Source organism: Ovis aries, chromosome 16, assembly GCF_016772045.2.
Source record: "Ovis aries strain OAR_USU_Benz2616 breed Rambouillet chromosome 16, ARS-UI_Ramb_v3.0, whole genome shotgun sequence".
In the NCBI taxonomy this organism is placed as follows: domain Eukaryota; kingdom Metazoa; phylum Chordata; class Mammalia; order Artiodactyla; family Bovidae; genus Ovis; species Ovis aries.
The window spans coordinates 63,077,785-63,090,006 of record NC_056069.1 but is presented as its reverse complement, the minus strand read 5'-3'; the positions used below and the strand labels follow the sequence as shown (position 1 = coordinate 63,090,006).

Here is a 12,222-nt window from a genome sequence, read left to right as displayed (position 1 = left end):
GTAAATGAGCTCCTCGTTGGGAAACACTATCAAGAAACAGTCAATTTTAGAGCTTTAATGAATGTCTGATTTACATATATTCCTAGCTTTTGGATTCTAAAGTTCCTGTTGTGTCTTCAAATTTCCACCCCCCCAGAGCTTCCTAGATGATAGAAGTTTCCGAAGGCCGTTGCTTCCAGAAGGTACTGTCTGGCGTTAAACTAGTCTCAAGTGAGAAATAGGTCTCGGGCGGCCTGCACTGCGCCTGCGCGAGCTCTTGAGCCCTCCCGCGAGAGGAAGGCGGGCTCTGGGTTCCGGCGTGGTCTCCGCCGGTTGAGAGAGTGTAACTCTTGCTGCCGCATCATGGCGTCCGTGGGGACCCTCGCCTTCGATGAATATGGCCGTCCTTTCCTCATCATCAAGGATCAGGACCGCAAGTCTCGTCTTATGGGACTTGAGGCCCTCAAGGTAACGGGCCCGGGACGCACTGGCGGTGGGATGAGGGGAGGCGGCCGAAGCCGGTGGTTCTGCGCCTGCGCAATGTCCGAGGCGTTTTGCCATGTGCTCCGGGGGGAGCTTGAGGGAGCCCACTCTGGTCTCCAGTCCCTCGCCCCGCTCCCGGGAAAATCGACGTATAAGCCTTTAGTCTCATTTGGGGATTAGGGTGGCCCGAGGGCGCTCTTCAGAGTTGGGTGGGGCGGCTTGAATTTTCGGGCGGTGAAGGCGCGTCCCCACTGGTTTCTCGAACCGAACAGTGTTTTCCGAACAGTGTTTTCGTCTGTAGGATGCAGGGGGGTGTTCTCAGGTCACCTGCCCGGTTAGCACGCTGGCTCTTAATTTTCAGTCGGTGTCCCAGCAACGGCCTCAAAGGAAATGAGGGTCATTTTCGTCGTGGCATCCTAAAGGTTTAGCCATTGACAGCGTGATTTCATCTTTGAGTTCCTTTATACATGGCGTGTTCTGGGTGTGGTCTCGTAAAAGTTAAAAACGTACACTTTTAAGGAAGAAAATACAGCTGCAAGAATGAAAAGTGGTCACCAATAACCGTAGTACAAGGCAGTGTGTGACCTGAATCACCAGCTATGGGAGGGCGTGCGTGCTGGTCAAAAGTCAGAGGGGGTCCTTAATACTTTGGGTAGAGGATTGGCTGTTGGTCCTGGACGGAGCGCTGTTTTGAACGGGAGAGAGCTAGCTGCTAGGGAGAGGAACAGCAAAAGCCAGAGAACGCGTGGCACCTTGGAGGAGGAGACAGCAGTCTGGTTTTAGCAGCATAGTCTGAGTTGCAGGGGTTCACACAGGTGGAAGTTCTTGAGCCCCTTGACGTGACCATGTTATCCCCAGGGATGGGAGAGAGCCATTGCAGGGCGTTTGGACAGAGTAACAATTTAGGTAGAACTGTGCCTGAGGAGGTGGCATTGGGGTGGAATCCATGAAGTTGGTGTGTATGACCGTGTCATCAGGTCTGAGCTGTCCCTTAGTGTCTTGAGGTTTTACAGGTCTGTCCCGGGCTGTTGGACTTAGGGCAAGTTACACCTCCTTTCCCAGTGGGGGCAATACATCCCTGTCAAGCAGAGGACAAGAATTAAATGGGGCAACTTAAGAAGTGGTCACCCAGCCTTTGACCACTGGTGGGCACTCAGGCCACTTGTGTTACGTGTTCAGTTCTGTTTTTCATGGGAAGCAACCAGCAGAGAAAGTAACACCCAACACATGCACCCAAAATACCAGTATAACAGAAGCCACGGGTGATTTTGCTTCTGCCACATCTTTGAAATCCTCGGTCTCTTGAGACAGGTCTTAGAGAGAAACGTGGCCCCAGAGCTAGTAAAGAACAGGACCAGGGTTCAGACCCACCTTGTCTGACTCTGCAGCCAGTGGTCTAAAGCCTGCTCCGCAGCCTTGGGGCTGATCCTGCTTTGTTGTGAAGTCTGTCCTGTACTGGATGCATAGCAGCACCTGGCCTCCACCCTCTCCGGTCCCTCCCTGATTGTGACAACCAGGGATGTCTCCAGGCATTGCCAGATGTCTCCTGGGCGCACATTCGCCCCTGGTTATGAACCACCTGTTTGTGGTCATTATTCTTTACATATTTCATCATGCAGACCTATTAGTCAAAGATGTATTTTAAGAATAACCAGTAATTTTACAAACCTAGTGAACTTTGTGTCTTGTTAACCTGTGAGATGGGGTGACAAGGGAAGGTTGCACAGAACATTGCATTTGAACTGCTTTGTAAACTGGTCAGGATTTAATGAGCAGAGGTCTTCATCAAGGCTTCAGGGGTCAGAGGGCATGTTGGGGAGCTAGGCCTTGGCCGCCCTCACTGGCACAGAGCGAGGTCTCAGACTTTGAAGAACACCTGAAACTTACAGACTTGTTTACTGGTGACTCCGTTTAAGGGCTGGGGACTGCGGAAAATGACATGTTCTGAAAAATGGGTGACTTAGCTGGATGAATCTGAAGGATCAGTGGATGAGACCCTGGAAATCTGTGTGGTGTGGTGGATCAGTTAGGTTGGTGACGGCAGGAATAGGAAGACAGGAAATGAGGTATTTGGAGGCAATATGAGTGTAATTATGTATGGGAAGGGAAAGGATGCATTTGGGCTTCTGTTATTTTCAGCATTGACTCCCTTGGTGGGCACTTCTTGGTTGTGGGTTGTGTACTGACTGGACCTTTGGGGAGAGGAGTTGTGTACCTCGGGACCTTTGGGGAGAGGAGTGTACAGTAAACCATGGTGTGACAGTTCGGGGTGTTGTGTGTTGACAGCTGCACTCCTCGGGTGGAGTCAGCTTCGTATGGTCCTGCACGGCCCCTCGGGTCATACTGTCCCTGCTCTTGCCTGTAAAATGGGCCAGGAGAACCTGCCTCGTTAGAGGTGTTGAGGGTTACAGAGTGAGCACAGAGCACTTGGCTCTGTTGTTTTACGCAAGAATTGTCTTCTAACACTAGGAGTTGTGCAGTTTTCACAGGTAGATGTGGACCTGTCTGCTGCCTTTTCTTGAGAATAGAAGCTGTGTCATGAGTTTTACAGCCATCAGTTATATGTTCTTAACTTAAAATTATGTCTAACTTGAATATTGGCTTTTTCTTTTTCATTTAGTCTCATATAATGGCAGCGAAGGCTGTAGCAAATACAATGAAAACATCACTTGGACCAAACGGTAAGAAACTTAACATTCTGTGTTTTTTCAGGAAAGTTGTATAGGATAGTCAATTCAACCTGTTTACAGAAAGTTAGGAGACAGGGGGGCTCATCCTCCCCCTAATATGGTCACATGTTTAGGATGTATCCCAGACCTTCAGCACAGTTAAAGTCATCATGCTACATCCAAATTTAGGTCAGGCGTTTTTTCCACTTAACATAATTTCATTAGCATTTTCCAAATCATAGCTATTGTTTTCTGCAACATTATATTTTGTGATGTTACATTTAGTGGTGCTCCATAATTTTTTTTTTTTTTTTTTTTTGCAATTTCTCTGGTTTTAGCCATCATTAAATTGTTGCAATGTTTTGCTTTAGGTTAGCCAATCTAAAAAGGTCTTCATGGAGATATTCCTTCATGTATGTTGAATTATTTGTAATAAGCTCCTAGATAGGTGCTGGGTCAAGAAGTCAAGGTAACTGTTTTATAGGTTTAGTGTAAGGTTTTTGGTTTTTTTTCACCCTCAGTCATTTTAAACATGGTTGTCTCTTAGGGCTTGATAAGATGATGGTGGATAAAGATGGTGACGTGACTGTGACCAATGATGGCGCCACCATCTTAAGCATGATGGACGTTGACCACCAGATCGCCAAGCTGATGGTTGAACTGTCCAAATCACAGGATGATGAGATCGGAGATGGAACCACAGGAGTGGTTGGTAAGAAAAGGGAAAATGTCCTTTCTCATTTGACAGGAGTTATTTAATATTAAGGGCTTTCTTGGTGGCTCAGACATTAAAGAATCCACCTGCAGTTCAGAAGACCCAGATTTGATCCTTGGATCGGGAAGATCCCCTGAGGAAGGGAATGGCTACCCAATCCAGTATTCGTGCCTGGAGAATTCTGTGGGCAGAGGAGCCTGATGGGCTACAGTCTATGGGGTTGCAAAGAATGTTACAAGCCTAACACGCTTGCTAAGTGTTTATTCTGAATCACATCATGGGGAGACAGTCTGACAAATCCATGTGGAAGGACACGATACAAGACAAATGGCCCAGGCGCTTCAAAAGTGTCAGTATGAAAGAAGAGGAACGGGGTGGGGAGTCGAGTTAGGCAGCTCCTCTGGATTCAGGGAGCTCAAGAGAAGCGACGGCAGCTCAAATGGGAAACCTGGTTGGGTGCCAGATTTCTTTCTCCCAGCTCTGAAGGATGTTTGGGATACGTGGGGTCATTTGTGGGTCATGTATTAGTATCTTACCAACGTCAAGATTTCCTTAAAAAAAAAAAGATTTCCTGAGTGTGACAGTTTTGTTACAGCGATGCAGGAGACTGTGCCTGTCCTTAGGAGCTGAATGTTAAAATATTCAGGAGTGACATGTCTGATTTAATAAGTAAACTATTCATTATATTACTCTTGAAATTTGTTTTCAGTGTTTGAAAATTTTTTAAGTTTGGGAGAATTGATGAGATGAATATCTTCAGTGTTATTTTTTCTGTATTTGAAATTTGAATTAATTAATTCAGCAAATATCTTATATATTCATTGGGAACCAAACAGTGTTCTGGATGTACTTGGAGTGCAGCAGCATTCAAACTTAATTTTTGTGATGCTAAAATGAGAGGGGAAGGCAACAGGTTATGGGAGGGATAGTAAACAAATTTTATTTAATACTGTATAATGCCAGCATAAATTTCACTGAATAGAAACCCTTGGCCTAGGAAACAGGAAGTTTTTTTCCCGTATAAAAATGTTTGTGTGTTACATTCTTTGCGTTCTGTACGTCACTGAGAGTTGAGCATCCATCTGTGTACCTGTAAGAACCAAAACACGAGGCTCCATTTTTAAGGATGGCCTCTACCTCTGAAACACTTTTAGCTTACATCTGGAACCTTGGTATTTCCAGGGCAGCATCTCATGTGTTTTGAGTTCTAGCGGTTTCCTGAGCCAGGTGTGCTGTCTTATCTGCAGTCCTGGCTGGCGCCCTGTTGGAAGAGGCCGAGCAGCTGCTGGACCGCGGCATTCACCCCATCAGGATCGCCGACGGCTATGAGCAGGCCGCCCGCATCGCTATCGAGCACCTGGACAAGATCAGCGACAGTGTCCTTGTCGACATGAAGAACACTGAGCCCCTGATCCAGACGGCGAAGACCACGCTGGGCTCCAAAGTGTGCGTGTACAGTGCGGGGCTGCAGGGCACGTTCGTGCAGGAGGCTGTGGTCGTGTGCTGGGTCTTAAAGACAGCTCAGAATTATCCACGGTGGCTTCATACTGATTTAATGACTGCCTTCTGGTTTTGTTACTTGGGTTTACTTTCTCTTTACTGCAGATATAAATATGGGCATTTTGTGTTTCTGTTACAGGCTGGATTTCCAGGTTTGGTTAAGTCCCCTTGATAGTTTTTGTAAGCTATTTAGTTCTTTATTTCTCAAAATAGGCTAGGGTGGTAAAGGATCCTACTAGTGGGCAGTACTCATTGTTTTCTAACACTTTCTACGATTTCTTTGCTAGGAAGCATTTTAATGGAGAGGTTCTGCTCCTTATTCATTCAAGAGGGAATTGAATGGCCCAGAATTTTCGTTTAGTGTGAAGGGGCAGTCTTGAAATTGTCTTACACGGGCTGTTGCTAACATTTACATAGTGCTTATTACTTGCCAGGCCTAGAGCTGGAGTCTTGGAGACACAAAACAGCTCTTGCCCCTGGAGACTCAGCCGCCTCCGCCACGAGACAAGCTCACCTTGAACAACAGTGGAGACTTAGGGGCTCTTGTTAAAATGTAGTATAAAAACCTAATGTAAAAAAAAAAAAAAACCTAATGTAAGGTAACTTATTGCACGGTTTGTCTTAATCCACATCAATTTGGGAAGTATTTAAATTTGTGCCCTAAAGGATGACATGGGCTCAACTTAGAGGGTGGAGCAAGTGCAGCAGAGTTGCCTGCTTCCTTCTGTCCTCTGTGGTGCCAGCTGCCCCCTTGTCGCAGGTCTGAGCCGAGACCACGCCTCGGTGGGTGACTGCCCGGGGTGGCCTTTATTGTAAGTACAGCACTCTGGTTCTCCTGGAAGGAAGGCTTTACCCTTTCTTGAAATGCACACATTCTGTGTTATTGCTTTCTAAGTTGACTCAGCTTTATTTGCAAGTCTAGAAAACTCCGGTATGCGTAGATCTTTTCTACAGAAAATGTTCAACTGGACCAACAAGGGCCAGATACACTCAACATACTTTGAAACATTGTTTGTCAGTTACTTAGGACACACAATGTTTGTAGTTTCTCCACTATCTTTTCCAGGTAACTTAGGATTTGGAGGGCTACAGTTGCTTTGTGGTTTTTTCAGAATCAGATGGGAAATTGAACAGTCGCTTCAGATGTTGAGTGGTGCACGTCCCGTAGATAAGATTGGCTTCTCCTTGGTAGTTTCCTCTCTCTCCTGTTCTGTTTTGACTTGAAAGTGTTAGTGCTATTACCAAGTAGTGGTCTTGGTAAATTTTTGGTTCTTGACATACGTTAGTGGTCTCTTCGTGTACATTCATAATGGAAGAAAATAGTACAGTACAGTTATTAACAATTTTTTTCCCATCCCAGTTTATGACTCCCTCTGGAGTCCCTGGACCCGGGTTAAGCGTCCCTCCCCAGACTGTTGAAAGTACAGGTAGCGGTGACATTCTTCTGGGGACGCTGAATATGTTAGTTGTGTAACATACCTGTGGGTCATGCTGTGCCGTGCTGTCTCAGTTTTGCAGCGCGTGTTCTTTCTGGCTGCAGTCGCTGTCGCGTGGACAGGAAAGGTCAGTGTTGTGTGTCCCCTCAGGGTTAACAGCTGTCACCGGCAAATGGCCGAGATCGCCGTGAATGCCGTCCTCACCGTGGCCGACATGCAGCGCAGGGACGTTGACTTCGAGCTCATCAAGGTAGAAGGCAAGGTGGGCGGGCGGCTGGAGGACACCAAGCTGATCAAGGGCGTGATCGTGGACAAGGACTTCAGTCACCCGCAGATGCCCAAGGTGAGCCGTGCCTCCGTGGCATCAGGCTTCTCCCTCTTGAGCCCTCCAGGTAGTTCATACGTCTCTGTCTCTTCCTGCAGCAAGTGGAAGATGCTAAGATTGCGATCCTCACGTGTCCATTTGAGCCACCAAAACCAAAGACGAAGCATAAGCTGGATGTGACATCTGTGGAAGATTTTAAAGCCCTTCAGAAGTACGAAAAGGAGAAGTTTGAAGAGATGATCCGGCAGGTGCGCCTTAAGATTGCTCCTAGTGAGATTTAAACTAGAGCTGACAGAACATAGCCACTTGTGTATTTCTTTCTCTTTTCTGTACTTTAATGCTCCCACCTATATACCCAGCTGTGTTTCTGGCCTTGGTTTCAACCATTTTTCCAGTAGAAGAGCATAAAAAATACTTCTGTTAACGTGATTGTGGCATTTCTTTCCCAGATTAAAGAAACTGGTGCTAACCTAGCTATTTGCCAATGGGGCTTTGACGATGAAGCGAATCATTTACTTCTCCAGAATGACCTGCCGGCGGTTCGCTGGGTCGGAGGACCTGAAATTGAGGTAGGAGGCCCCCTTTGAGGAGATTGCATGCAGGGCTTGAGCTCACGGAGCATCTCTACTCGAAGCCCCCATGACCTCGCCCTGCTGTGGTTCCCACACTGTGCTGAGGCTCCACAGACCAGAGGCTGAGCTGCAGGGGGGGAAATGCTAGAATCTTCCTGCTGTTTGTGCATGTGTTTCTGGCATTCCGTGGCATTTTCAGGTGCTTTCCTTTCTCACTGCTGTCTGCTTGGCCCTCTGAGGGGGCAGACTGGTTGTGCACTTCTGTGTCAGCCTCATAAACATTCAGAGCTGCCCAGACATGGTCTGTGGCCCCACAGACAAGGCGTAGTTGGTCCTCATGGGGGCGGGAGGGAAAGGGGGAGAGCTGAGAGTGTGTGCAGGGTCATAGTGGCAGGTCGCCCGCCCTTCAGAACCTTGTTCCCTGAACAAGGCGTTGGGCTGGACCTTGATTCTTGGGCTGGATTGGGCAGTGGTTCTAGGGAGCACGGCGGTCGTGGGTCACGTTCGGCTCATCTGTGGTCTGGTGTTGAGAGTTCCCTGCTCACCACGCTGGTCTTTCCATTCCTCCCGTCAGTTGATCGCCATCGCCACAGGTGGCCGCATCGTCCCTCGGTTCTCAGAGCTCACAGCTGAGAAGCTGGGCTTTGCGGGTCTTGTGAAAGAGATCTCGTTTGGGACCACCAAAGACAAGATGCTGGTCATCGAGCAGTGTAAGAACTCCAGAGCCGTCACCATTTTCATCAGAGGAGGAAATAAGATGGTAAGGACTCGCTTATTTGTCCTGCATTTTTTCTGATTCTGGAATGTGATTGGGCTATTCACATAATGTATTTAGCTGGGACACTTGAAGAAGGACGGGGCCATCTTTCTTGGAGAAGCAGGGACACCTCCGGAATTCCCTAGCAGTCCAGTGTTAGGACTCTGCTCTTGCACTGCTGGGGCTTGGACTCAATCCCTGGTCGGGGAACTAAGATCCCTAAGCCATGCAGTGCAGGCCTCTCCCCTACCTGCCCCCCAAAAAAAAGATAAAATAAGTTCGTGTCACAGTGTAAAACCCTGAAGACCATGTGCCACTGTTGGGCCTACAGGGCACACTTGCCTTTCCTCAGTCTCAGGTAGAAATGCAGACCTGAGGGAGCGTGGGTGCGCTCTCCACTCTCCAGGGATGGGTTTCTAGTGCATCACGATGAGTAAGACTCATTCATTGTAAGGCTGTTGCTTTGTCTTTTTTGTTTGACCCCCTTTACCACTTGGTCATATGTCCTGGATTGAGTCCTAGGCTCACTCCGGTATTTTGGGAGTTTTTCCCCTAAGTACGTTATAGGGAGGAAAAGTAGAATGAAGATAGGACCGTTAACTTGGGCGGCTTTGCTTTCCCAGATCATCGAGGAGGCCAAGCGTTCCCTTCATGACGCTCTGTGCGTCATCCGCAACCTGATCCGGGACAACCGCGTGGTGTACGGCGGGGGCGCTGCGGAGATCTCCTGCGCCCTGGCAGTCAGCCAGGAGGCCGACAAGGTGAGGGCCTGTGACCGCGGTGTGTGACCGACCGCATGGTGTGCAGCGGGGGCTGGACTCCGGGCCTTTGATCTGAGCCGATCCTTGTGCCTGAGGATGTGGATGTGGGTTACCATAGGCCAGCGTCTATCAGCCTTTTTCAGACTGCAGCCTTGACACAGATCTCTGCACACTTAGTATTAACTGGAATTGAGAATTGCTTTGACATTGTAACTAAAGGTGCAGCAGGAAAACTGGCTCTCTTGACTTCTGACATGTACCTTCTGCATCCTCGCCCTGTAGCCGACTCATATGACGGCCTGTTCTGAGGACTCGTCCTGAGTTAGCTTGTCCAAGGGTGTCATTCTGTAATGTCCGCAAATAGCTGCTGGGGGTTCTGTCAAGTACGCTGACGTAACCCTGTGCCCTCTCAGTGCCCGACCCTGGAGCAGTACGCCATGCGCGCCTTCGCTGACGCACTGGAGGTCATCCCCATGGCGCTCGCCGAGAACAGCGGGATGAACCCCATCCAGACCATGACAGAGGTCCGGGCCAGACAAGTGAAGGAGGTGAACCCCGCCCTTGGGATCGACTGTCTGCACAAGGGGACCAATGGTGAGGCACTGGGTGCAATCTGACCTAAGCTGGGGAATTATTGCTGCATAGTGTGTACCATGAACTGGTCCTGGCTTTTTAAATTCTTGAACACACTTCAGGTACTCAGGTCCTGAGTTTTAGTGTTTGATATAATTACCTGGGAAATTGTTAGGATGCTGGTTTTAGCAAGCTACAACAAAAAAATGCAGTGCAGTATTTATTCCAAAGGTGATTTCCATTGTAGAAAGTCATTCCCATCTCATTTCTTTTATATGAATGTCTATCAGTGAACAGCTATGAAATTGACTTTCAGTTTACCACTGATTCTGTGGGTGCGTCCCGTAAATCAGAGGGTGTTTTATAAATGGAGTGTGTACTGTGGCTTCATAGCACTTCATCATTCATTGCTGAAACGGTAGCGCAGCCCTAGCATGGGGGATGGTGGTCCTGGTGAATCCCCAGATTCCTTACTAGTTGGGCCATCTCTGGGGTTCTGTCTCAATCCTGACCACAGAATCTGATGGCTTATTTTTTTTACTCAGAACTACAGGTGTATCCTGGATTTTAGGTTAACAACCCGAGGATTTAGTAATAGCAGCAACTTCTTGTCAGACAGTTTACATTTCTTTATGAAATGTAATGTCTGTGTCTGAATGTCTGTGTTTTTGCTGAAGCAGCTTTACATGTCAGGCACCATCTGATCTGACTTCGGGCTTACTAACCGATAGCGTAGGGAACTTTGTGGGGTGAGAAGTCACTGAATGATTGCCTCTTTAGCAAGTCACTGAGAAATTCACCCTGTTATTGAAGAGGACTCCCTGTCCTCCACAGTGTTCCAGTAACCAGGCCCACATTCCAGAATGTCCTGGGAAGTAATGAAATTGTATTTTTCTGAAAACATAACCGAGACTAGTGGCTTTCAAAGTTCTGTGTCTTTTAAGTTTTACTTTGATTGATAAATAGGAATAAGGTATTAATGATAACGGGCTTCCCTGGTGGCTCAAACAGCAAAGAATCAGCCTGCAATTCAGAAGACCTGGGTTCAATCCCTGGGTTGGAAAGATTCCCTGGAGGAGGATATGGCTGCCCACTCCAGTTTTCTTGCCTGGAGAATGACCAGGGACAGAGGAGCCTGGCGGGTTACAGTCTGTGGGGTCCCAAAGAGTCAGACACGACTGAGCGACTTTCCATTAATGATCAGAGTATGCTGTTTTAGAGTAATGAATTTGTGTTTTTCAGATATGAAACATCAACATGTCATAGAAACTTTGATCGGCAAAAAGCAACAGATCTCTCTTGCAACACAAATGGTCAGAATGATTTTGAAGATTGACGACATCCGTAAGCCTGGAGAATCTGAAGAGTAGAGAGAATTTAGAGTAAACTAAGGAGTAAGATCCACTCCTGTGACTAAATAAATGGGGGTCTTGTGCTGCATCTACAGCTATTTATTGCTGCGTCCCGTATCAGACACTGTCGTAGATGCTGTGACAACAGTAGCTGTTTGTAACCATAGTTTCACTTGTTAGAGACATGGAAGTGTAGAGGTGATCTCACAAGGTTTTGTATTTGTTATATTAAAGGGAACTCTAAACAGCCTTTATATTCTGCTCTTTAAGTTAAACATTCACTATAACATTCATCAAATGCCTTAATTGAAGGGGTTTGAGTTTAATTTTTTTTTTTTTTTAATGTACGACCTGTTTTTAACAGTTTTAAACGTTTGGTTTGTCTCAAGATTTACTTTAACATTGAGGAATATGGGCTTGGTCCTATTAAATTTATTTAAGTGCTGCATCTGTCTAAATGGGTGAATCTTTGATTGTGGAGACCCTTCAGAGATGAGTATCCACCATACGACTGTGGACTGTCTTCTACGCTGTTCGGTTATACTGACTGGGGTGTTCCCACAGTGCTGAGTAGACCAGCATTAATGGTGTGATCTTCACACAGCCCCCTAGCATTATCCTGGCCTGGCTCCACCCAGAGCCCTGGCCAGTGTCGTGCGGAGAAGGCCTGGGTGGGCACAGACTGGCCCCCCCTCAGGTGCTTAGAAGGCCATTCAGAAGCCAGTTGGGCTTTTCTCCAGGGAACAAACCAAGTGAAGGTTAGAGTGAAACAGAAAAAAAGGGTTGAGTGGAAGGAAACACCTTGCAATTACCATGTGTGTAGGTTGGTATTGAGTGAGTTCTGCTTACTGTGGGTCTGATCCCTGGGTCTGGGAGATCCCCTGGAGGAGGAAATGGCAACCCACTCTCAGTCTTCTTGCCTGGAGAATCCCCATGGACAGAGAAACCTGGTGGGCCATGGTCCATGGAGTCAAGAAGCAAATCGCCGTGACTTGGCAACTAAACAGTGCTGGCTCACAGTGGCATAGCCCTTGGCAGAGGCCAGGCTGTGTTCCGAGCGCTTCACCTGTTACCACCGTGCGTTGGAGAAAGCCTTCTTC

At 47.5% G+C, this 12,222-nt stretch overlaps 1 protein-coding gene across 1 annotated transcript; it reads left to right on the top strand.

Annotated features, from left to right (window-relative positions):
• Nucleotides 1-288: 288 nt before the first annotated feature.
• Nucleotides 289-11,568, top strand: CCT5 (chaperonin containing TCP1 subunit 5). The gene is made up of 11 exons (XM_004017087.5): nucleotides 289-447; nucleotides 3,083-3,143; nucleotides 3,679-3,843; nucleotides 5,094-5,292; nucleotides 6,933-7,125; nucleotides 7,206-7,355; nucleotides 7,557-7,676; nucleotides 8,254-8,439; nucleotides 9,060-9,197; nucleotides 9,611-9,791; nucleotides 11,013-11,568. The coding sequence occupies exons 1-11, from the start codon at nucleotides 343-345 to the stop codon at nucleotides 11,138-11,140; spliced, it is 1,626 nt and encodes a 541-aa protein (XP_004017136.1). The 5' UTR covers nucleotides 289-342; the 3' UTR covers nucleotides 11,141-11,568.
• The last annotated feature ends 654 nt before the right edge of the window (nucleotides 11,569-12,222 follow it).

Coding starts and splice junctions, on each gene's coding strand:
- CCT5 (XM_004017087.5), top strand. CDS start 343: ATGGCGTCCGTGGGGACCCTCGCCTTCGATGAATATGGCCGTCCTTTC. Junction 7,677..8,253: donor TCGGAGGACCTGAAATTGAG/GTAGGAGGCCCC, acceptor TCCTCCCGTCAG/TTGATCGCCATCGCCACAGG. Junction 8,440..9,059: donor TCAGAGGAGGAAATAAGATG/GTAAGGACTCGC, acceptor TTGCTTTCCCAG/ATCATCGAGGAGGCCAAGCG.